Raw genomic sequence first — 26,571 nt, forward strand, 5'->3', positions numbered from 1 at the left:
CTAGAAAACATTCTTAGCAGGGGACCCAATGATACAAATGAAGTTTCTCCTATGAAATAATAATAATCCAAAATGGCAAGCTTTACATCAAATAATAAGCGTTACATCATTCAACAGGATTGAAAAGAGACTATTAGGTTACTCTTTTTGAATAATTTAGTGCTTATTGACCAAATCCGAGCTGTGTCCAGCATTACCCCGTGAACGGGCACAAAGGTGGGGGGCATAACAGGCCATTTACAGTAGCTCTTCAACGGCCACTCATGTCGCTTGTGTTTGGTGGGATCAGTGTTAGGTTTCATTGGGAAGGAAAGAGAGCCCCCTCCATTGTTCTTTCCTTGGTAGCCAGTTCTCTCAAGAGCCTAAACCTAAGTTTTTTTTTTTTAAATATTGAAAACATTTAGAATGACCGAACATACAATCTCTACACTGAAAGGACAATGTCGAGCTTTTAAGTTGTGCACCATTTTGATTACTTTTTTAATTGTATCCTCCCTGAACCATCATGTGTCGGCCATGTTCAAGATATGGCTACTACAGACCACAAAAATATATACTTTAAGTTGTAAAAAGAATACTTAATAGCCCTGATGTTTTTATCTGTCCATCCAAATGATAAATGTATGTGAAAAAGTAGCCCTTGAGTTGATTCACTCTATTTACTCTAACTCTTACAGTATAGTTTAAAAATATCTATCTATCTATCTATCTATCTATCTATCTATCTATCTATCTATCTATCTATCTATCTATCTATCTATCTATCTATCTATCTATCTATCTATCTATCTATCTATCTATCTATCTATCTATCTATCTATCTATCTATCTATCGTTTAACGAAATTTCAGATTTTAGACTGGGTATTTAAGACTGGGTCAGGTGTTGTCATCAGGGACTGTCGGAAATCCGAATTTCTCACACTCGGCTGTCGATTATGAAGAAAAGTGAGGAGCCTCTTGAAAAGAAATTTAAAATGCTTCTCTCTAGTGGTAGAAATACAGAATTACAGTTTCGCCTGTTTCGTCTCCATTTCGGGCACCCCCGTGTGGTTACATTAGACAACAGCAGTTTCACCTGTAGTCATTGGAGAGTGATAAATATGATGTCGTTAAAATCATGACTTATAACAAATAATATTAGTGTAAAAAAAAGTAACAATTAGGAACTTTAAAAAAAACATAAACTGGCAGCATTAACACTTTTGGGGTGAATGTTTAGGCTTTCAAATTACATTTCCGCATTTCCCAGTGACGTCATGTTGATGGTAACCGGGAAGGTCTCGTTAAAACGTAATTATAAACATGTCATTATTATGTATTAAGTATTTTTCCCAATAATCGAACATTCTACATCCTCACAGTCTTCCTCGGTGGAAGGATTCGGGTGTTGTCTATGATGGACACGCTCCGCCCTGCCAGAGCTGAGGGAGGATGTCGGGAGTAGGAGTCCTCCGGAGGGTTCGCTAGTGCTGCTTGTCGTGGCCGGGTGTTTACATTGGAAATTGCATTTCGAGCTTCTTGCCCTTTTTTATTCATGCATTTATTTTTACTCGGTTTTGGCTTCTCTCTAGTTACACAGAAGGGGCGCCTCGTTCGGCTTCCAAAGCCCAACATCACGCACAGCCTCCGGCTTTGGAGGAAGAAGTAACGGACGACGCTACGGGACATTGTTGATTGGCAGCATCCGTCTGGAGCTCGGCTGCTACTTCCCAACATTTAGATATTTTACTTCCTACAACGCCCTACTCCTTTCCTCGGCTATCTCCTTACACCTCGAAGACTTATTTGGACGTAGAATAATATCGATATTGTTTTCTTAAACTTAGTTACAAGTTGCTATGGGCTAACCAAGCTAGCATCTTCGAATCCCAAGCAACAAACGGACTGTGTACTGGCATCCTGTGTGCTTTTAACCCAAGTAAGTACAACCATATTGCTTGTTTATTATTCATATTTATTTGATGTATTTTTACTTAGGCTCGCAACACCGCAAAGCCCGCTTTTCTGTCTTTAAAATGGGTGTGACTTAAGTGCGATCTGATTTGCTGACGTCACCCAATAGAAATCCATGGAATTTGCCACAGTACCGTGACCAGCTTTTGACATTAGTTTGTTAAATAAACTAACTTTGCACATTCTGTACACTGACATAATATAGCCATCATGAGAATCATTGGGGGATTACAAATAAATAATCAATAGTTTTTTCTTCTATCTGTGAATGCGCAGGCTTCAATATTGTTGGACACTGTTGGAGAGGCCTACAAACCTGTTAAAACTACATTGCATCCCGCTAAGAGCCGTTTGTGCCCATCTAATTTGGCCATATTAGGTCACCAAAATATAAACAGCTCCCAGCAGGTGTACCATCCTGCAAACATTTTTGCAGCTTACGGGCACTGTATTTCATGTTTACTTTAAATCCAAACAGATAACTGGGCCTGCCACCTTAGTCATAATTCCCTAAAATCAGTAAGTAGGTAGCACGTGTCAAGATTAAAGAGTAACCAAAGATGACTCACATTCCCCTTTGTTGCCCTCATGCTATAAATTTAGATCTGGTAGGCAGGAGTTCAAATATAACTCAAGGTTTTTACTTTATGCCATACGTCACCTTTTTCATATTTTTATACCATGACTTAAGCTCCTGTCAGTCAAATGCATAAGAGTGTGTGTGTATTTAAGTATGATACATTGCAATCCAGATGGTGCAAAGTGCCAGGACATTAACATGTCAGTAGATAAAAGTGTGGCGTGGCCCTCATAGAGTGAGAACGTGAGTATCACTCACGTGTGTGTTCTGCACACACCTGTCAGCTCTGCTTCTAGAGCGTCACCTTGGCTGGAGTGTTTTTACAATCGGATCCCCCCCCCGGACCAGCTAACAGCTGAATAGCTCCAGACTGCACAACAACCCCCAGCTTGCTAGTCTGTCTTTACTTTTTGTGTCTTCTTTTTTTCTGATCTTTGTACATTTCTTTTTTTTGAGTGTGTTTTGTGTGTTCCGAGCTGCGGTCACCCAGTCACTTCCTGCCTTTGCGTGGGAACAAGAGCACAGAGCAGGGGACAGGTGTCCTTGAGGATGGCAGATAAGCTGGAAAAGTAATTTTTGAAATCTGGAGGCTGGAGTGAGAGTTTTATAGCTGCTAAAACGAATAAACATTTGCTGCAAAGAAGCTATAAAAGAGCCCCAGTAAGTCAGTCCATAAAGACAGGGAAGTTGCAGGCTGGAGTGCCTTAAGGAGGAGAAAAGTGATGACAATTTTAAGGGCCTATGACTCACCTAGAAAACAGTATATTCAATTTGAGACATTGATGGATAGAGATTTGCTCGGTGATCTGTGGTCCCTCACAGATTCCATCTTCAGACCTGTGGCGTCATCAGGCTTCTTAATGACTTTATTGATTCTTTTAGCGTCCCTGGCGCTGATGCTGCTACCCCAGACAGTAAGCGAGGTAGATGGCGTTTGCTACCACAGACTGGGAGCAAATCTGAAGGATGTGAGATTTCTCAGGAAATATGATTAACTCATGGCCTTCTTATGAGGCTCGGGGTTAGGAGGAGCCTGTCCCAGCTGACTTGGGACGAGGTGCAGAGTACGCCTTGGACTGGCTCAACCAACCGTGGGGCACAAATAACCTTCACATCCACATTCACACTGATGGAAAATATAGAGTTCAATCAAAAACCTGCATTTTACACGTTTCGGGAAAGTGGGAGGAAGCCAGAGTGCCTGGAGTAAACCCACACAAAGAAGTTCCATGTGAGATTCGACCCCTCATCTCTTAACTGTGAGACGATTGTGCTAATCATGACTATGCATGCTGCCGTGAGGCTGAATATAGGATTAGTTCCAACATATCCGGAACAGGGGATCTTTCTGTCGTTGCATTTTAATATTTCATCCTTCACTATTCCCTCTGATGCAAGGGGAACATTTTGTGCTCTTCCAAGTTAGTATTGTTTGTCCTTGGTGGAGTTTGCAGTTCTGTTTTTTTTTACTGAATCTTTCATCCTGTCTTTTGAACATAATCTTTCTAATCTAACCTGTCTGGTTAGTATAGCGGGGGGAAAAAACAACATTCTGAAGAAAGGCTCTGAAAAGAGTGCATTATATGAATCCCCCCATGGGCGGATTACAGAGAAAAGCTTTCATAGGACCCCCATGTACTTAAATGAGAAAAAACCCAACTGTTTGTGGATTTAAAGACGTGAGAAAAAAAACCAACTCTGTAGATTTAAAGACGACTTCCATGGGATGGTTAGTTAATCTTAAACCAGGCTGCTTTGGCGTCAGTTTGAAGTCTCCAATGCGGTGATGTGGCGATCTTATTGACGAGGTCATGCGGGACAATAAACCGCGCTTACAGGTTATGTACGGTATCTGCCAGCATGTTGTGTAACGACCCAAAGTCTTGTGAGTTGCTTTGACTTCTCCTCTGATCCTACTTGCCCCCTCGCTCTCTCTCCATGTGGTCTGTCATTGGAGCTAAACTTAGCCTCGCTGATCACGTCTTATTCGTTCCCTCGGTAAGACCGCAGATGTTAAAAGCCCTGGAATAGATCATCTTGCGGAAGGCAGAGTCTCTGACGGATTTGCAAAGTTGCCAGTAGCTCCCCCAGCATCCTTCCGCTCCCCCCAAATCTACTTGAAATGATGAGCACAGAAGATGCCGGCAGTGATTGACACTTGCTTACGACAGCTTAACTTCAATCACTGCGCGGCGGTCAGAATGTGCCAATTAAACATGGCTCCTAAATGCACATTAATCTCATCAGTGGGGCTCAAGCCAAGGTCAAATAGCAGAGTGACAGCAGACACTTGCTCGTGTGCTTGCTGATGACAACATTTAGTGACACCTTTCATCCATTTTCTATAGCTCTTGTCCTCATTCGGTTCGCGGCAATCTGGAGCTTGTCCCAGGGGCCTTTTTGGCGGGATGCACCCAGGACCAGTTCGCTTGTCATTCGCAGGGCAAATTCGCGCCGATGGACAATTTAGAGGCAGCACAGGAGAAGAGTGGTTAGCACATCGGCATCACGGTTCACACGTAACGTGAACAGGAAGCCTTTGAATCAAATGAACAGATACTGAAACTTATACCAAGAGAACTTCCTGTCTGAGATGGGCTGGGCAGCGTCTACTTTGCTTTTTTATTCTCTCTGGTGAGCTCATGACATCACACAGCCGCATGTGCACTGACAGGTTGACGTGGTGTTCATCTCTTTGCCAGGTTTATGTTCATAGTTTCTACTTTTGATCGTCACAGTCATGTTTCTGTCACCGTAGGAGATGTTATTACTTTAACTTACATTCAACCTCGCCGTCACCTCTAGCTTACCTTGCTTTCCCTTGAAGCCAAATCTGGAAATTGAATGATTTATATAGCAGCGGCTTTGTTTTGTCCCCAAGCAGAAGGCGGGTCCCACCAATGTTACAGTAAAACATTCATGTCCCCACCAGACATAGAATACTGGTACACATACACACCCCTTTCTGCCAGTGCACTTGCCTCTCGGATGCTTACTTTCAGTTTTGATGGAATGGTGGAAACAGGATGGCTAACTCTCAACCTTTAAGGGTAAGGTCTTATTTTTGTTTTGGGGGGGGGGAAATTGCAGAAATATTTTGTTAGCTTTTATGTTTTATGTCCTAGGGTGCCACACCCTCACTGCCTCCACTTGTACCTGTCGCCGTCCTTGGCGTCTCATTGGATTAGCACCGCTTAGCATCAGAAGCCCGCTCAGCTCGGTGTTGTTTTCACTCAATACACATTAGCCCGGCGTCACTGTTGCTTTCATCCCCGCCGCATTCTATTAGCCGGTTCTAATGGCACTCTGTTAATCGGTTCATGGAGAGCAGGGTGGCCCAGCCACCGGCCTTTCCGCATGACCGATCGAGGTTATGAGTCCCCAGAGATGCCTGGGCTGTCGGGATGAGCGACATGAATCTGTATTTGGGTGTCCATAGAAAGGTGGGAGTTGATGTTCGGATGAGTGGACTTTTTATGTTTTTATTCAGACATTTTTGTGTGGTATATGTAGCTGTACTTGTTTGCTTATACAGTAATGCTGTCATTGATCTCCGTATAGTTGCAGTAGATGATGATGGATTGGACCTTTTTTTCAATGGGAAATGGAAATCCAAATACAGTTGTACCGAGACATGAGTGCACCAATTCATGTACAGGTCTCAGAAACTATCCATTAATCGACAACTAATTGATTATCAAATTAATTCACCATTATTTTAATAATCGATTAAACGTTTGGATACCTTGTTTAACTTAAAATTGACCAAATCCTCCATGTATGTATTATTAATATTCTCATATTTCTGTAGTCCTCCATGAAAGACATTTCCAAACATCTGTGCTTGCCTTAGACAAACATGACCAGCATTTTTGGCTAATTTTCTGTTGGATGTTGCGGCGCAAACCAGGAACTGAATCAATTCATTTTTGTGCATTTTCTGCACTGTCAAGTTAAAATAATGACCTGATTTTGAATAAAGGCATGACAATGATAAAAAAAATCCATTTGATCAATTACTGTATTTTAAAAAATGATAGATGAATAGATTACTAAGCCCTAATAATCAAAATAAAAATATACATAGAAGTTAACTGCTACAACTACAAAACACTTTGCTTTTACTTTGGTAATTGTTAATGACGCCCATATTGTTTCACCATTTTAACTGTGAATAATATTTATTTTTGCAAAACAGAAAAAAAATCAACACTTGCTGTTAATCCTTTGATGCTAGTAATTCGGACTCAGAATTGAGAGGCATATTTTTGCATGTTGTACGTTACAAGTACACGTAATGAAATGTCCCTTCAGTGATGTTGACGGACCGGACAAGCTCTTCATTCCCTCATCGTTACGGAATCATCATCTTACCGCTCATAGTATCAATTGTGTCGTCCTACAAGGTGGGGGTGGCCAGGGGTTTGACAGATGGCCAACACGCTTTACTGCCCCACCTCCGAATGTGTGTCAACCCGATAGACTCTCAATGCACGCTGGTGATCAGTGAGGTGACCCACATAAACGCCCCATCATTGCAAATGTGCTACGGTTGCGCTTGTGTGTGATGTGAATGAAACTTGAGCGCTCGTATGGTCAAACGCCAATTTGGACCCATTCAGCGCAAAGATGCACGTCCATCCCTGGGGGGGGCAAAGAGGCTTTGGCGACGGCCCTGCCTAGGCATGTTGACCTGATTCCCTGCATGGGTGAGAGTGTGTCTCTACGCGTGTTTGCCCATGTGTGTTTATTGATGCGGATTAGGGCGGTCAGACACTTCAATGCCAGCGGCAGAGTGCGAGTGATTGCAGACACGTGTGTTTGTGCACGGGAATGTGGGGCAGCACGACATATACGTTTGACCCCCTCTCCCACCCGGATGCAATGGATAAATTAAACGTGGATTACTGTATATTTCCTGAATCTGCAGTTCAACGCCTGGTCAACCGTGGTGCACCATTGAAACTGATTCAGTTACGAGTGTACTGTAAATGGATGCAGCAATAGGTGACTGTCCATTGTTTTTCCTTTTTGACCTCACTGACCAACCAGAGGGATCAAACATGCGAGTTCATCAACCGACACATCGAACAACAGCTCTCCCATCCTTTACTTAGCCCATTCGCATTCATTAAAACCGTGCTGGCCTTCTTCCCAGATTCCCTTTCATCCCACAGCTATTGTGTCTGTCGGCCCTTTTTGTTACTGACGCCGCATGCTGGACTGGTGCCGTGTTCACTAAAACCCAGTAATGGCTACAGGTCAGGATTTGTTGAGTGGTTTCTATTTGATTCTGATCAAGAGTGGCCTGTTAGTTTTTCTATTCAGAGGCCACCTAGGTTATCAACCTCCTGCATATGTCAGATTTTTTTTCAAGGTTTTTCTTTATGGAGATAAATGTATTATTTATTAGAGAGTGAAGGAAATACATCCTGGATGCAGGGCTGTGGTCAAGTCCACCTTTATCGAGTCCGAATCAAGTTCGTGTCATAAAGATCTGAGTCCGCAAGGTCCTAGTCCAGATGAGCTGAAGCGTAAACCTTAAGACAGAAAACTAAAATTTTCGTGCCCACAAAATTAGAGAGATTCTAACACTCTTCTTAGATGGCATGGAACCCTTTGCTTTATTAACCGTGTGTGCAGATAAACACCAAAAACAATTTCAAAAACAATGTTGCTTTATTAATGGTGGTCGACCTCGGGGGAGAGACAAGGACGAGATTGGGCGCCGAGGAGTAGCAAACTGCACCAAGCAGTGAGAGGCGGCTACAAACAACGCCGAACTCAAAGCTAAAGAATGAACAGTGGCCGAGTCTGAGAGAAATCTGAGCCAAATGCCAAGTCAAGTCCGAGACAACCCAAAAAAAACCCAAAAAACATCTTGAGTCCGAATCCAGACTCAAGTACTACAGCCCAGCCTGAATGTGCACCTTATTCACTGCAGTCATAGTAGCGTTCGCGTCATCCTGCAAACAAATGTCCTTGTTAGAAGTAATCGTTATTCTGTTAGTTTGGTAACAAATTATTTAGCGGATATGTTCCAAACTGTGCTCATTAAATCACTTAGAATGCTGGGGCGGACTTTGCTGCAAACTCTGAAGTCACTTTAGAAAGCAGTCGCATGAATTTGTAATGCTCTCTCCGCGGCAAGCAGTCTTTCAAACGCAGACATGTAACCACTTTATCCAGCCATCTGTTTTAAGTATGATTACATTTTGTGTTCCGAGGAATCTCTACAAGGCGGGATCAATTGCTAGACAAGAGTTTTGCCTGTAAAACGTCACGTGTGGTCATTTTTTTCTTTCTGCTCTATCCCCAGCTGCGTGTGAGTCCATGCTCATCCATGTCTCCGTTGGCATCTAATGGAAGATAAAGTATCACCCGGCTCCGCCATGGTTTCAAGACTGCCCAAGTTTGGCGGCCGCTCTGCAAGTGGCGGCGCTGGACCCTTGACCAACGGTTCGTCAACCCAGGATGCCAGGACGCCTCCTGCTGGAACACGCCCAAATGGTGCCATTCGAACTTCTCCCTTTACCCTGAAATGGAGGAAAGATGAAGGGACAAGCCCATCCAGCCCAACCGCCCTCACCAGCCCTGGGGAGGGAGGCAAGGAGAAGACAAGACAACTTCCGTCACTGGCAAAGGAGGGAAAGAGTACCTCCCCGGGGACGCCTATAATGCGGAGGTCGGGCACATTGGTGGTGGCTGCCTCAAGCCCCAAAGTTGTCCCCAAGCAATCCCTCAAAATAGCTCCCAAAGACGGCATCAAGCTGGGTCAAAGCTCTCTCAACGGAGTACCTAAAGGAGTCACAAAGATCTGTGACAGTGAGACGGAGTCCCGCCTTTCACGGCCCAAGTTATCCTCGGACTCGCCAAGAAGCAGCTCCCAAGACTGCCTTTCCCAGTCCAGTGAAAGCCTGAAGACTCTGGAGCTGGACAAGATGGTGCGCTCAAACAGCTTCACGCACTTCAAGCAGATTCCGTCTCCCAACAGCCAGCCTATGATCCGCTCCTTCTCCTTTAACCGGGCCGTGGAACTGGCCAAGCCTCTGGCCAACACTCAGCTTCGACCGCCTCGGGGTAGTTTCCTCAAACCCCCTCAACTTGGCAACGGACGATTGAGTTTAGGACTCGGGGCTCTGCGTGGTGGCCACGGAGGGTCTGGATCTTTGGGTGGTGGGACTGGAGGCGTTCAGTACAGCCGAACACCTGCGGCTGCCTCCTCGCTACCTACGCCGTCAGCGCCCTCCACTCCCAGGGCTCTGAAAAAGCCGCTGCTCTCCACTTGCGGTTTGAACAAATTATTGGGGAATAGTAGCGGATCTTTGGGCTTCAGGCAGGCAAAACCTGCACAGGCCAAGCAGCAAAAGTCCATACTTCCATCTTGGGTTAAAGACGCCGTCAAACCTTCATCAGTCCCTCCATGCGGCGATGCTGAACCTACTGGAAAGAATGAAGAAGCACACTCTCACAATGACACCCATCAAAATCCTAATGATGGAGGAGAAAAAGAAGAAAGCAGCGTGCTGCGGCGAAATTCACATCAAGTAGTTGGTGATGAGGAAGACATGTCCTTGTCTTCTGCTTCATCTCTCGACAGAGGAAACACCAGCGAAGATTTTTTAGATGACTTGGATAGTGTAGGCAATGTTTTCAGTGACGGGGACCCGCACGACGACAAGAAGCTAAATAGCTTTCTCAATGAAACCAGTGACTGGGACCTGGCAGGTAAATCGATCAGATAAATCAGCCTAAATTATCCTCGGATTGGACGTTGTTGTTGACTTTTTTTTTTAACATTTCGTCCAGGCCATGATGAAGAAAGCCCCATGCAGGACTCCCAGGGACCACTTGTGAAGTCGCCGGAGGTAGGCGATGTGTGCCAGGCTTCATCTTTGGAGCTGTCACCCTCCAACAGCTCTGGGGGAACCTACATGTGGGACGAAGAAGGTCTCGAACCACTTGCAGGGCCCGGGACGTATTCATGCGATCTCTACGACGACTCTGAGCTCAACAGCATAGTGAGTCCCACTGCCATAGCGTGATCATTGACATGTACATGAGTACCAAATAAGCTTTTGAAGTGGAAGTCAACCCAAACATATTTTTTTCAAAATATGTTCGATGCAGGCCCACTGGTTGACAAAATGGCTGCCCCCTGAGATGGCCAAAACGGATGGATTTTGCTGCTTAACTCATTTTCTACAGACGCAATATTAATCAGAATGCCGTGTTTCAACTAGTGGGCCTGCATAGAACATATTCTTGAAAAAAATATGTTTGGGTTGACTTATTTAAATCACTTTCCTTTGCCATTGTACTGTTGGGGGTCAAAACAACAACGAAAAGTAAGCGTTAGCATGTCCACTTTGTTTGAATTGAAAAGTTCTTCAACCGAACCTATTGAAATTAGGTAGCATTCTTTTAAACTATCATTAATGTAAGGTGATCAGTTGGCTAATTAAGATCAGTCAAATTATGTTTATATTGAGATTATTTGTAGGTATTTGTGTCTACGGTGTATTAGCGATTGGCAAGGCCGACCTCGTGAACCGCTTAGTCCTGCAATTGAAGTTGCTGCTTTTTTCTAAACAGTTTAACGGCATTTTTCTTTTTTTTTTGGGAGTATTGTATTCAAAAAATCAAAGTCTTCAACACAAAAACGTAAACTATGGTGGTCATTTTTTTCCTTATTTAGAAACTCATGTTATGCATTTAAAGCCATTACACAGCAGATTTGCAGCACTAACGAACTAGCTGTACTAACATTCATGATTTTCCACTTTAAAATGAAGAACATTCATTTAATATTCCTCAATGGGAATTTCCCCAGTGCACTTTTTTCCCCCATGTATAAAGATGCTGAACAGTGCCGTACTTTGAGCAGTTGGGGACTCAGTGCCTTGCCCATGATTGAACCACAGGCATCAGACTGGTGCCTTTCCAGTAACCAGTCCCAATTTTCCAGCGACAGGCTCACTTTCCGGTTGGCAATCCTTGCACAAGATTTAATTGCTTGCGTGAAAAGCTGCCGCCACTCATTCACCTCCTTCCTCATTAGTCAAAGAGGTTATCCCAGAGAGGAATGCTGTCCAGGCCACAGCTTGAGCTTTAATAGCATTGCCTGCCTTTGCTTCTCTGTGTTCACGTACCATGGCACCTGATCTCGGGAACTCATAAAGAGCTTTCCAGAAATCAGATTAGAAATTGTATAATAAGGCGTGTCTTTCTAGTACTTACAGTGCTTGAAATGGACATTCAACTTGATCAAAAAGAGAGAGAAAACGCAATGTGTGAGGCAGTCCATTTGTGAGGACAATTGACAGTACAAATTGGTAATGAAATCAGCCTTTGAGTCATTAGACGTGGTCATTATTTCATCATTTCCAGATTGATTTCTGGCACTTTGTCAATTTTAAGAATTTTTAGAAAAAAAATGAGGCACGTTCAGATAATGTACTGCACACCATTTTCATTCATGTTCCTGACAGAATGGAAAAAATGAGTTTGCAGGAATGCGGGCTTATATGTGAGTGTTCTTTACTGCTCTCAGCATAAACCACACATGCCTCAACTATGCATATCCGATTAAAAGTCATTTACTTTGTCTTAAGGACATGGTGTCGTACTACATTAGTGCAGCTGCTGTCATCTGCTTTACTTGGGTTTTTAACATTTCTGTGGACAGACCTTGAACAGTTTTTTTTAACATACATTTTATGAATTTTAGTCTTCTGACTTTAGCCTTATAATTACAGCAATAATATACCATTGGTGCAGTCTTACTGATACAGGAATAGACTGTACAAAATCTAATTGCAGTGGTGATTACACATCAGAACGTTTTTGGAGAGTTCACAGTAGTAATATGATCAGTCCACATGGTGGCGATGTGTCTCCATAACACACCTAAATGTGTCTGCCTGCACTTTAAATTGCTCTTTTTTTGTGTGTGTGAGCGAGTCATGTTTTGGCTATATTTGGCTCTGTCTGCATTCAGATGGCTCTGTGCAAAAATCACTGTGTGGGCAAGCGGGGCTTGATAACATTTCCATGACGCGCAATGCAGTCTACAGAGGAGAATGCATAGATTATTGTTCATGTAGTTTAAAGTTTGCTTTCTTTCATACTTCAGTTGGCAATTCTGTTTTACTGCTGCTTTAGTCACAGCTGAGTATGATTCTGGATTAAAACACATGCAAAATGTTTTGATGTCATAACAGCACCATGAAGGATTTTTCAGTCAATTTCCTTCCCACAAACATTTTCTGCTATTATCTTTTACATCTATTCAATGTATCAATATCTAAAATTGCAATCTTCCAGTAATTGTTTCTTCTTAGTTGACGATTAATCGATTCATTTTGACACCTCTGCCAGTGTTTTGGAAACTGAGAGGTACTAGTTTGATCTACACTTCTGAGGCTGCTTCAGGTTTAACTACCGGTACTTGTTACTACTGCAATTAAAGGTTATTCACACCATTACTGCAATTATTTTTGTAATTGATTAAATTGACAATATTTCCATTAGATGATTACAAATTTGGTTCGTGGTTTGGTCCGCAACATGTCAAAAAATCGGGAAAAATGTTGATCATTGGTCAACATTATTAAGTAGGACATGAGCTCGCTCGTACAAAATGATCTCTGAACTGCCTTTTGGCTAAAACAAAAACACAAATACGCTGGTGCATTTAATCAAGAAGCTAAGCAGGGAGGAACTGTTCAAATTTGGCCTGATTGTCAGTATCTCTGTAGTTATCCCCAGATATTCATGAGGATGGGGGCCGAGTCCTGCCGCGAACAGGGAAAATCTGCAAGGACTTGTCACCCCCTCACCCAACAAAAAAAAGGCGTATAATTGCCTGTAGATGCCAACTGAATGCAGAAAGGCACGACATGAATCTCCTCAACTCACTTCAGCATAGTTGCTCGACACCAATACAGTGGTACCTCAACTTACAAAATTAATTGGTTCTGGAAGAAATTTCTTAAGTAGAGAAGTTGTAAGTAGAGACGCGTTTTCCATGTAAATGCCCTAATCCGTTCCAAGCCCCCCAATATTCAGACAAATGTTTTATAAAGCATAAAAATGCGTCAAGATTCAAAACCTGTAACAAATACATTGTTATGTTTGGGCTTTTTTAGTTTTTGTTTTCTCAGTATTTCTGTGTGTGTCTCGTCAATGATTGTGTTCACCTGTCTGCATTCCACCCTCTTGTGCTAGCCAATCAGCTCCCTCCTACTTTGTGTGTCTCGTCCAGGTGTTTCTCGTTGTCTTGTCAGCATGTTTGCATTTGAGTTCCTAGTTTTTGTTGTGTCCTGGTCGGATCATTGTCGCTGTCAGGTTGTTTTGTTTCTCCCGGTGTTATGTTTAGTTTCTTAGTGTTTCTTTGCTACTTTGAGTTTTGGATTTTTCAAGATTTGTTTGTCCTCGTTTTTGTTAATAAATATTTTCTTCAGTACCCCCTGCTTCTCCTGCCTCCCTGCATTTGGGTCCTCCATCCCGGAAACGTGACATACATGTTACAATTGCCGGTAGATTATTGCACAATAAATGAGAGTTGTGCATAGTGTAAAAAACAAAGAATAGAGTAAAGAATAAAAATGATGGTCGTTTACCTTTTAATTGCTGTCCTCATCGCTTTTTGCCCTCTTTGGTTCATGTCTCTCAGAAGTAGTTTTTGCCTGGCGTTTTGTAGAACTGATAACGTGGCGACTGTCGATACATTACGGTCATATTCTTTGGCGAGATCAACCAAACGCATCCCTTTTTCATACTTTTCTATTATCTCGTGCTTTGTTTGTATGGACAAAAAACAGATTTTCTCCTTTTTTCTTTTCCTCGTTTCTAATTCACGTAAAATTATCGGAACACCTCATGATGGCCCGAGGGGCGAATGAGGACGCTGCTTAGACATATCTAGCACATATAATACTATCTACCTGTCTATCTACACACATAGACACAGATGGTAGAGGTCCCTCTTAGCCAATGGGATGCCAGGAAGATGCGAGGTAATAGCCAATGGCAGAGCAGCTATGAGAATGTTGCGTTCAGAAAACTCTGGAGCTGCGAGTAACAGCCCATACTGTATTTTTACCTTTTGTATCCTGAAATTTCTTTCGTAACAAGAGGCACTATTTTCCTGTTGAGGTGTTTCGTAACTTGAAAATTTCGTATGAAGAGACGTTCGGAAGTAGAGGTACCACTGTATACCACAAAATGGCGCCAAAGCAATAACTGCCGATTTTTTTTTTCTTCAATGTACCTATAAGAAAAAACATCTGTAAGTCTATGGGAGAACACTTTATGCAGTGCCTGCCATGAGCTTCTAATACATTGTGACATTTTTCTTTCTTTATGTTTGTGATTCCCAGGATATCCTGAACCTGCACAGCCCAGGCTTCGAAGAAGTGGATGACGATGACCTCATGCTGGATGCGGACCTCCCAGAGGACGGTTTGCATGGTGAGCTCACACGCTTCGTTGTCCTGTTAACAGAACAACCCGCAGTAAAAGTCGGTGGCAAACTATGGGAAAAAGTATACTCGCTTTCTATTTCCAGCAGTATGCTTCCGCGGCTTATTACGGGTTGATCAAATCCCAGCTCGGCTGTGCAACATCTGTTTGAATGGTCTCGCCGTCTATTGTGATGCGTACACGCTCGCTGAAGAGTTATTTATAGGACGTTTATCGCGCTGGAAATGACAGCTCGGCAGCAAAACTGCATCGAAGAGGATGTTGCCAGCTGTCTGGAGCGTGTCGGAGCAAACAGATGAAACACGCACATGCAAACACGATGAATATTGAGGTGCAGCGGCAGACAGTTTGATTGCCTTGACAGTAGTAATAAGGTGATTATTCGAACGCCTCTTTGTCCCACTTCACATCCCCGTCTGCCGCTGTGACGTCAGCGGCATTGTAGCCTTTTGTTGTGGTTTTTCTTTATCGCTCCGCCAATGTAATCAAATTCCGACCTCTTTATGGTGGAGTAAAATGGCTTAATTGTGTGTGCTCGAGGTAATCAGGTCATGGTGATTGTGCTGGCAGCTTTATTATTCCTTTATCAGATGGTGTGTCTTATACATGAGAGAATGAAGGGACGGGGTTCAGAGTTGACCTCGCCCGTTGTGAATTATAATGACTCCCGCGACGATAATTCGCTCCTGTAAGCGCCGATGCAAACTCGGGTCTTCCACTCCTGCCTGGCATTTTTATTGCGCCGGCTGATGTGGGATGTCTCCGAGACTCTGACACAGTCCGACTTGGGATGTAAGGCAAGGCCTCCTTCAGGAATCACGAAATCGAATATACGGGAGTCATGTATATGTCTCGGAACGTACATGCACAAGCTAAGGGTGATGCACTATGTCAGTTATGAAGTTAAAAAAAGATTGTAATTTGTTATTGCCGTTCCTACTGTTTTTCATTTAGTTATTTTATATTTATGGTAGGGATAGACTGATTATCGTACAGACCGATTATCGGCCTTTTTTTTTTTAAAACTGCTGACCATTATTAAATCAATTTAAAACTGTGGAAATCAAAACAAAGATATGTGAAAGTTTAACATTACAGGCATTTTGAAATTTTCATTTATTGTAGAAAACTACATGGCGCTATTGTTTGTTTTCCTTTATCCTTTTTAAGACATGCTGACAGTCCTGGGTGCTTCCTGAACTTTTTCTTAGAATTTTATAACAGAGGTGTATACTGTCCAAAATTTCTTTTAATAATGATTTTTTTAAAAATCACCATTATGCAAACCTAAAACATTGTTCAATAAACATGCCTAAAGACGTTACAACAAAGTTAAGCGTACATTTTTCTGAAGATTTTGATGCCAATATTTTCCTTTTCACTGAAAATGAATATCGGCTCCAATTATCGGTTATCGGCCTCCTTGACTACTAATAATCGGTATCGGTATCGGCCCTGAAAAAAGCTTATCGGTCTATCTCTAATTTATGTATTTTGGGTATACCCTGCTGTAGTCCACTAACGAGCTTCCTATCTACCTCCACAAAGTTTCAAATGTCCTGTTTGTGTTTTGCGGAGGCGCAGTAATTCACTTCTGCGGTCATTGCGGAGGCTGCGGACGGCTACACTGTTCAACTGGATTCCATTAATGCTGAGAGGCAGTTTTGTTTTGCCCTTACTAGTGTCATCGCCGAAATGACCTAAAAAATAAATCAACACCAAGCGAACATGAAGTGAACACTGTCATATACCCGAGTGTTTTTGTGCTACTGCAGGTCGGAGGCAGATTGACTCCGCAGCCTCACGTCACCGTTAAGATTGTAAACAAAGACAGGCGAGGGAATGTTCACTCCAGAGGAATGTGACTGGCATGCCGGTCCACCTTCCTGCTCCTTTTTTGGGAAGTGTCCGTATTTATAGCCCCGCGTATCGGGCCGACTACCAGAAGAGGCACGGTGAAAGTCAGACGGGGGCAATGGAGTCCATCTTAGATCCAGCCCACAAGGCCCGCCCTGAAGCCAGGGATCGGGAAGGCGGTTTTGTTTTGCCTCTAGAGTCTCCGCAGGCCCTCCCTTGCTCTGTCCTGCATTTCCTCCCTCCAAGAGACACCCTGACTCTGCCACATAACAGGAAGAAGGCGAAAGGGAAGAATAGGCAGCCAAGTCAGTAGCGGATGTCAGGCTCGCGTGTGGCATTTTCTTTCAACCCGGTTGTCAGGGCCAGCGGAGGCTCCAGAGTTCCCCCAAAACTTGGATTCAAAAGCACCAGCAGTCTCCTCTCCTCGGGAGTTCCAAGCCTGACAACGCAGACAGGGCCAGGCAGGGCGGGCTGGGGATATCTGCCTAACCGATCGGCCCACATGGACGTTTCCCTCCATCCTATATTCATGGAGCTCTCCTAGCTGGAATATTTTCCCGTTGTTTGGCTTCTTTAATGACTTGGATTCTGTAAGGTCTCCGGAATGTAACACTTGAGTATGAAACAAGCTGCCTGCTTCTGCGTTGCGTGCTGACACTTAGGTAAAGTATTCCAAGCAGCAGCATTTCAACCCTGCCGTTATTACCGGCATGCTCTTTTTTTTGTGTGTGTTTGCGGTTGTTTCTCGCTGACTCCCTTCCTTGCTGTAGGCCTCGCTTTTCTGGGAGGGAGGTCAGCCTCTATTATTTGTCAGTTTTTCCCTTAGCCATGGCTCATTTCTCTGCTCTATTCTTCCATGGGTCTCCAAAGACTCACTGTCCTTTTTTACATCCTTGGAAATGAAATGGCTCGTCGCAAGTTTTTTTTTTTTTTTTGTGTGTTTGCATAGCGAGGAGGGAGATGGAAAAGATCATGATGTGCTTGCTGATATTTTAGAACATTTGAAATGTGTACTGGCATATTCATCGCCAGAAAATATGATAAATAGTTTGTTTTATGTGTGTGTCTGTGTGAGCCTGCCTGAAAAACAAATTCGTACCTGCCTTTTTTCCATGGCACGTCTCATCTTTCACAACAAACTGAAACTATTTACAACAAGCCTTAAAGGCAGGCACGATTTTCTGCACAGAACGAGATCCTCGGTGCGCCTCACCGTATTCTTAACTTTTGTCGTAGACTTTGACAGGATGTCCAACGGTGAAAGCGCGCCACGCCGACAGGGACAGCGCCGTCGGCATCACCGCTGGAATGGACCGGACCACTTCCAAACCGACGGCAGGTGAGTAATCCATTCGCTTTCCTTAACGAAAAGGCGAATGTTTGTGGTTCGACATGACGTTTGGTACGGGTGACAGTAAACCCACATTTGTCGTCTAATACGGCAAAAATCTATTTATAATCGACAGGATAATCAGCAGAATAGTCGATTCTAAAAGGATTTAATCGCTGCAGCCCTGTGTGGAGGCGATATGCGTCAGCTAGCTTGCATCACAGTAGCAAGACACAATGTGACCTGACAATGAATTCACTGTGCTTGACCTGACTGTTTTGTCTCTCAGGGCACCGTTCTTCCATCACTACGAGGGCCTCAAGTCTTCCAGGATGTCTTTACAGGCCGTCCCCTCGGAAGCGAGGCGACACGGCCACGCGCCGCCAACCGTGCCCGACGAGCTCTTGCTGGAGCACATGAGCCAGGACTGCAGCTTGGTCAAGAACCAGCTGCTCAGGCTGAAAAACCTGCTGCAGGTTCGACCCTCATTATTAGATACTCCGCGCCGTCCTTTGTGCTCGCGTGCGTTTAAGCGTGAGTGTGGGGAAATCAATTACTGAGTCCATCTGTCTCAGCTGGAAGAATGAGAGGAGATCAAGAGGCAGATCAAAGGATGCTCGAAATGAATTCTGTTGTTGTGGCTGCGGTGGCATACATTTTAACAAGTGCTGGAAGGATTTGGTTCATGTTGAAATGATATCGGCACTCAGTTTTTACAGATTTTTCCGCAGCACATCCACGAATGGAATCTCCCGTCGCATTTCATTCCAAATGTGCTCAATTGCAATTTGGTGATTACAGAAGCATTTTGAGTACATTGTGTTAAAGAAATCATGTTTTAGGCAGCCGTGAGCAGCTCAGGCCATCTCAAACGTGTTGTCTTCACTTTAGGTAGGTTGCGGTATTGAAAGAGATGCTCATTCGGCATCAAGCAGGTCAAAGCATGCCAAGGAAATATTGTACACGCCATTAGTCCAATGTCATCAGCCTGAACGGTTGAAACAAGGCAGCCTGGATCCGTTTCATGTTATTCATGCAAAATTTTGATACAACCATTTGAATGACTCAACAAATCAGGAATGTGTTTCTTGTCTGACTGTAGCCTCAAGTGGCTAGTTTCACTGAAAGTTCTGTGTAAGCCTTTGAGATAGTTGTGCATGAAAATACAAAAATATCATCTTGTATTTGTATACACACACACAAGCCGATTTCATACTCCTTCACTGATTTTGAAAATGTGAGAGACACGTTTTGTAAAAACATGTTACTATACTGCTTTTACAATGTGTGGTGTACCCCAAATGACTAACTCAGAACATCACACTCATAACAACATCTCCACCCATAAATCATGAGTCACAAGTGAAAATGAAAGACCATTACCTCCCACAAACCATCCGTTGTAGTACCAAGACTGACCTGTAAGAGGCAGCGTGGTGCCACAAGGCATCCAGGTGTCCACAAAATACAAAGACAGAAGTTGACGGAATAGAATAAGCTGTTAGTTTATCTTGTAACTACATTGCGGCTATTCTCGGTGTTGACCAGACATACAGGGATTTTTTATTGTAATCATCAAACAGTTTTAACATTTACAATTGTTGGCCAAACTGTTTTCCAAGTAGACCGGGGAGGAAAAAAATCGGGGGGTCAATCTGCCCGATAATCGGTATGCGTGTAGCCCACTTCATATGAATGCATGTTAATTTATCTACCAAATAAGTTGGCATCTCAGCATACTCGTGTAAGATCAACCTCTGAACTACCTTTTGGCAAAAAGAAGAAAACACAAATGCATTACTGGATTTATTCAAGCAGCTAGCTGACATTTATGCTTCCTTGTGAAATAAATGTGTTGAGTATACTCCGAGATTGCGCCATGGGTTTGTGTCACCGGTGCCTGGCAGTCCAAGGCCGGCGGGGTGTATGTGTGAAGGAGTAAAATTATTCCACCTCACAACATTGCTCTTGAGGCCTGCCCTACGGCAAGTGTCATTGATCGCGCTCACCGTGTACTTTCTGCGTTTCGGTGTGTACGTGTGTGTTTCCAGCTCGAGGATACGGACTTGCCAGCAGATGTTGCGGGGGAGATTGAAGGCAATACCAATACTGTATCCCAGGTAAGAAAAACAGGATAAAATCGTATTTCCCTCCTGTATAAGATAATAAGATATATGCGTGTGCGTGTGTGTGTTTATGTATGTATGTATATTATTGCTGTCAAGCGATTAATCGCAATATATATATATATATATATATATATATATATATATATATATATATATATATATATATATATGTATATATATATATATATATATATATGTATATATATATATATGTATATATATATATATATGTATGTATGTATGTATGTATTCTGAACATGTGTGCGTGTCTGCAGTTTGAGGAGCTGCTGAAGGAGGTGCACACGCTCCGTGAAGATCTCAGGAGTCGAGACAAGACCATTGTTCAGCTCACTCTGCAGTGTCAGCAGTTACAGCAGCATCAGCGGGAACAAGTGGTAAAACAGGCTCTTTATGGCTGCAACATTCCTTGCCAACATTCATTCCTTGGAAATGCTCACTTTTGCTTCTGTTTTTTTAAAAATATTTTTGTCCATACAAGTGGAAAATGCTCACAGGATCAGACCAAAAAAAAAAAAAAACATTCAATATTAATCTTGGGCCTAGCTCAGTACTTCCAAAGTATTTTCTGAGTTGACAAATGGAAAAAGTTAACCACTGTTAGTATTTCAATGTAATATAATTATATGCTCAGCCTTCACTTTAATGACAGATAACGCAAATTGATTGTGCTTCATACTGCACCACACATGCCCAATTTGAAGTATTCTTACTTGTCATTCAAGTGTCAAAAGAAGTTAACCACTGTTAATAATAAAAGCAGAGTCATGTGACTTTCGGTGTATTTTCACAATCGTGTTCCCTTAAACAACCCTTGAGGGTTGAGGCTGCTTCTTATTTTAAACAATAGTCACAAAAAGTATTTTAAATTAAAAAGTAAATTAAAATCCTTAGATTCATGACACTGAGGTATCTTGGGTATCCATGCAATGTCTTTTTATTTATTTTTTATTTTTTATAGCTGAAGTTTATTTAAAATTCTCATAATTAGCATTTTTTAGCATTAGATCACATTTCTTTTTGATTTTACGTATAATTTATTATTACTTTTTTTTTTTTTATTCATAATACAGTAATCTGAATATTTGCAGCGCGCTGTTGAAAATCCACCTATGTTATTTTTTTTTCTGTGGACTCTATCCCAAGATATTCGCTGAAAATCTAACCTCTTGGCATTTTTTGTGCACTTTTGAAAAACTAGATACCAGAAGATACCGCTGTAGCTCTAATTTGGAAAGTAGTACAGTAATTGATGTCAAGGAGTTTGTTGAAGTGATACATCATCGTTATCTGAGCCCTGAGGGCGTGTGATGTCATTTTCAGTTGACAGAAGTGACAAAATAGAGATGGCTAAAAATGGGTGTATTTTGTTGCTTCACTAATATTCCACAAACACAATATTAATCAGAATGCTGTCTTTCAACTACTGGCCCTGCATAGAACATATTCTTAAAAAAAACATGTTTGGGTTGACTTCCGCTTTTAAAGAGAGACTCCCATCTTTCTGAATGTAATCACTGCGTGCTGCGAATGATGCCGAAGTCAGAGGTGGATGGTGCAAATCTCCACTGATAAAATGAAGACACACTGCACTAGCCTTTATCGCGGGTGGGCGTTCGAGACCGCAAGCACGCTGCCTCGAGTTGTCTTGCGCCCACCACTGGCAACCAATAACCTCTGTTCTGTGTGCTTTTAGCTTGCCCCATCTCCAGCCTAACTCTCATTAGTGTCTTGAAGAGACTCCCTTGTTAGCCAAACAACTGCACGACCGTCTGACATATTCAAATCTGTGTCCGCGTCCGCAAATACCAAAATGTCAAAGCCAGGCCTCCCTCGCCGCCTCAAGCAAGCCTTCCCAATTAGAGCTAGCACCTACCCAGCTGGTTCTCCAGTCCCGCACAATATTGCTGAGCCCTCACCCTCAACAGGCAGATAGGAGGGAGGAATAGCATTATTGCATATGGAGGCTGACAGAGTGAGTTAAAAGGAAAATATAGGAAAATTGGACTGTGCAGAATTCTGATTATTTAGGCTTCTGCATCAGCTGAGAACCTCAAAATGTATATTCTGGGCAGGGCTATTTGAAATTGCCTGTCATCCCATTTTGACCGAGTACCTTGTCGTCATTCCTTGACACTGCAGCTGGCATAAACAACTAAAGCAAAAGATGAGACAAATATTGTAGATGACCAACAGAGCACACTTCAAACAGAATATGTCCACCAATCAAGAGACTCCTTTCCCAAAAGAGAACTGTGGTGCAGTACCAAGACTGACCTGTGAGAGGCAGCATCTAGACTCCTGCAATATACAAAGAAAAGTAGTAGAAGAAGAACGACAGGATGCTAGGTGGTCAACTGTTATCTTATCAAATATTTTACAGTTCCACACTCATTTTTATTGTGGTCGTTGGTGACCACCGATGTCACGAGTTGCAATTGTTGTAAATAATGAACGGTTTTAACATTTAAGATTGTCAAGTCGAGCAGTTACTCGAGGAAAAAATCACAACAGCACACCACAGAGACATCTAATAATCTGTCTTTTGCTGACTTTGATTGGAAACGATCGAAAAAGATCAGATTTGGCCCGATTGGCAATACAGTATGTGTGTAACCCACATAAAGTTGCTGTCTGTTTTTTTTTTTTTTTTTTTTTTTTTTCCAAAGCAGAGTTGTTGAGTTGGCAGCTCTGCCACACAAGCTGTGAGATTTAGCACTAAACTCTTGAGCCCTGGCTATAAAAGATGATTTATCAGTTGGGAGTCGGAAAATACAGTACAGTTGGGCTTTAACAAGAGCAACTAATAATAATAAACGGGCGCGTTTTTAATATGTTCTGTATGTGAGCAAACTACTGCCACTCCATAAAACTCATGCTAATTATAACGCAACTCTCATCTTCTCCAAATTTGCAATTTTTTGCTTGTCAGTTTGTCAGCATTTTAAAGTTATGACGTCATAGCTGTTAAGCCGTTTCAGTGTGTGCATTTTTAACTGCTGTGTTTTCACATTACAATGCATGCAGTTGACCTCAGCTAAACACGCGAGTGCTTTGAAAAAGTCGCACACAGCCAAAAAGGATAACGGATAAAGACATTTCAGGCTCTACATTATTTAATAGATGAGTTATGTCAGCCTCATTGCACACCCGAGTTTTGAAACACCAAAAAAAAATCACTTGCCTGCTTTCACTAGATTTGCGTTCGTCCTCTTGAAGATTATTGTTTGCCTCCCGAACCGCACAGGCAATTACAGCTGAGCTTGTTATTCAATATAGTAGTCCACAATCATCTAATCCCTGGTAAAAGTTCATCCCGTCTTCTCCCTCCTGGCCTTTTTTCAGATCACCCGAGAACGTCAGGTGCGGTGCCATTGTCAGCAGCAGAGGGCGCCCTCGCTACTACGACAGCCAGGGGACAAGCGACTGCAACGCCCCTGTGACAAGGCCACCCAGACCCATTGGAGATCCCCCAGTCACGCTGTGAGTCCACATATCATTTTTTTCCGTACCGAGTAAGTGTGAACCGCTTAGAAAAAAACAAACACACACGCAGAGACACAGAGACAGAGGCTGGTGGTCATCTCCACCATATATCGCTGAGTCACTCATCAACTTTGTGTTTGGCGCGCGAGCGAAGCTCTGACCTCCCAGCGGAGGACGCTTTATGAGCTTGTCAGCTGGCTTGTCACTCCGCCTCACACTTTTAATAGCCGGGGCCAGCTGCGAGGCTGCTGTTTGTGTTGCGGGGGGGAGGAAAAAATATGGAGGTGATGAATGAGCAAAAGAGGCAGACAGGAAGTGGAGATGGAACGATAGCACAGTAGCAATGCCACTACTACTTGTTAATCCAGTTGCAGTCCGATTTCTCATTCGAAAACAATTTTTTTGCCTGCTGCCTAATCTGTCGCCTGGTATTTATAAGGGATTTAATTGCGTTGCCTTTTTACAACAATTCTTTTCTACAAACACATCAAAGTTGAAAGTCTTACGATGCTAAAAGCTAGCATTCTAACATATAGCATGCCTGCAACCTGCATGTTAATTGTGGAACATCTCATGCCTCAATGATTTGCTGAAGCCTACTGAGATGCTAACGTATAGCACGAGAAGTATAGAAATCACTTGGATACTACACTCTTGTGCTGTAGTACTCTTTGTGATGATAACTGATGAAATGCTAACATATAGCAAGGTGGCAACCTAAGTACAGAAACTGCTAGAATAGCTCGATTTTACAATATACCCTGTAGTAATGTGGTCTTTGCAAGGAGCAAATGCTAACAGATGGTATGTATGCTAAATATAGCAAAATGGGCTACTTAGTTTTTTCAGACTTCTAAAATATGCAAGTTTTCACCATGATACATGCACTTGTAAAAATGTGTGACTTTGTGACCCAAAAAGTGGATTTACCCAGCGGAAGGAAAACAATCAACAAAGCGATTCCAAGAGGGTCTTTGCAGCGCTTGCTGCTTGTGCCCTAATAAAATGGAGTGGTAGAGCTCCCTGAGCACACTGGAGCCCCCCACCATGCACAACAGCGTGTGGTTTTACTGTTGCCAGGGCAACCGGCAAATCAAGCCCTCTTGTTCTCAACGGGGATCCTGATAACTTGTTGCGGCGTTAAGAAAAAAGTTTGACGATAACAGGAGCAAGTTTGGATTTTAATCATGGTAGAAGTCCAAATGGCTCAAAAAATGTTTCCAACCATCCACTTTTGGTGGATTTTCTTTTTTTTGCACACATGGCAACTCATTTAAGTAAATGTCAACGACTGGTGACAGCCAGGAGGTTTGCAGGTTTTCGGTGTCCTGAATTGACTCACACTGAATAAATCTTGACTTTGGGGGCTGGATATCTGAGACTCTTTATTTGTTTTTATTAATTTATTTTGTTCATCAAAAGATGTCAACTTTTTTTGCCATACACGTTTCAAACATGGGGCCAAGTGCACTTTGTGTTGATTTTTCTTTGCTGACATTTAAAGTGCCACCATATCAAGTTGCCGGAGTGGCCCGATGCCTTCTGGTGGGGTTATTGAGTGAAAAGCTGAATGGATCATCTGAGGAACATTCTCATGTCAAAGGCCAGCAGCTTGTAATGATTTTCACTACCCCGATGTTGATATTCGGTTGCCCCAGGCAAGTAAAGTGGGCGACTGGTGCTGCCGGGTACAGAAAATCTGATTTGTAGCCTTGCGGTAGATTAAATAATAGGGATGCTTTCCCTGTGCTTGTGTTTGTTTTCTCCTGCCTTATTTCGATGTGTAGATATCTGATTCCAATTGGTTTTTTTCTACTTTTACTACCAATTTGAGACACTTGAGAGCAAGAAAAAAAATGTCATTTGAACCATACAGTGTAAATCCCGCCTAAATTGCCCTTAGATGTAAATGTGAGTGTGAATTGTTGTTTGTCTATATGTGCATTGTGATTGAATGGCGGTCAGACCAGAGTGTGACCCGCCTCTTTCCTGATGTCAGCTGGGATAGGTTCCAGCGCACCTATGACCCTAATGAGGACAAGCGCAATAAAAAAAAATTAAAAATCAATGGACATTCAATTAATATATGAGCATTTCCATTATTTCCTCAATCTTTTGCCAACAAATCCCCATTAACCCCTCTGCCAACAGTCTAATTTTCAGTCCAAATTTATGTTGGGTACAAAGATGCGTGACATTTGTGGGGCAAACGGCGGGAACAGTTGTCACAGCGGGATGTGCTCGTAGCGTCGCGCTAACGGCCGCTTAAATGTCAATTGTAGGGGGGGGAAAAAAAACAATATTCTTAAGTGGCTCCCAGAGGCAATCATAAGCGGGGCGGGGGGAATCGTTTCTCTACTTACTCAGACGCTCAGCAAACAAAACGAGAGGCTGGTGTGATTTCAGTAATTTGGGACGTGGCGCATTATGAGCGCGTCTAAATATGGTGTATACGCCGACGAGACACTCCCGATGACCCACACCTGCAAAATGTAATGAGCTTCCGACACAAGAGCTGGATACAAAGATTCTGCCTTCGCAAAGATCTAATGCAGGATTGTCACTGACAGAGACGTATCCATTCATTCACTATATGCTCATTATTGTGCTCGTAAAAGCACACTGCATCAACAAGAGACGTGCTTGTAATATTTTGGCTACACTTTTTTCTATTGTATTTTTAATGACAATGTTATTCAAAAAGAAAAAAAAAAGGCTAAATATTAAAAT

At 42.7% G+C, this 26,571-nt stretch overlaps 1 protein-coding gene across 5 annotated transcripts in view; it reads left to right on the forward strand.

The window, feature by feature from the left end:
- The first annotated feature begins 1,312 nt into the window (after nucleotides 1–1,312).
- ccser2a (coiled-coil serine-rich protein 2a) overlaps nucleotides 1,313–26,571 on the forward strand; it is a 62,021-nt gene continuing 36,762 nt past the window's right edge. For all 5 annotated transcript variants that reach the window (XR_015088656.1, XR_015088657.1, XM_086045271.1 and 2 more), the window contains exons 1-9: nucleotides 1,313–1,920; nucleotides 8,855–10,263; nucleotides 10,345–10,556; nucleotides 14,919–15,009; nucleotides 18,115–18,217; nucleotides 18,498–18,684; nucleotides 20,260–20,328; nucleotides 20,613–20,732; nucleotides 23,701–23,838. Coding sequence is in view for 3 of the 5 variants with exons in the window: in XM_086045271.1 (XP_085901397.1) it covers nucleotides 8,898–10,263; nucleotides 10,345–10,556; nucleotides 14,919–15,009; nucleotides 18,115–18,217; nucleotides 18,498–18,684; nucleotides 20,260–20,328; nucleotides 20,613–20,732; nucleotides 23,701–23,838 (2,286 nt within the window). In the remaining 2 variants the exon portion in view is untranslated. The remainder of the gene's footprint in view (nucleotides 1,921–8,854; nucleotides 10,264–10,344; nucleotides 10,557–14,918; nucleotides 15,010–18,114; nucleotides 18,218–18,497; nucleotides 18,685–20,259; nucleotides 20,329–20,612; nucleotides 20,733–23,700; nucleotides 23,839–26,571) is intronic.

Source organism: Filicampus tigris, chromosome 11 (genome assembly GCF_054856515.1).
Source record: "Filicampus tigris isolate MCC_2025a chromosome 11, RoL_Ftig_1.0, whole genome shotgun sequence".
In the NCBI taxonomy this organism is placed as follows: domain Eukaryota; kingdom Metazoa; phylum Chordata; class Actinopteri; order Syngnathiformes; family Syngnathidae; genus Filicampus; species Filicampus tigris.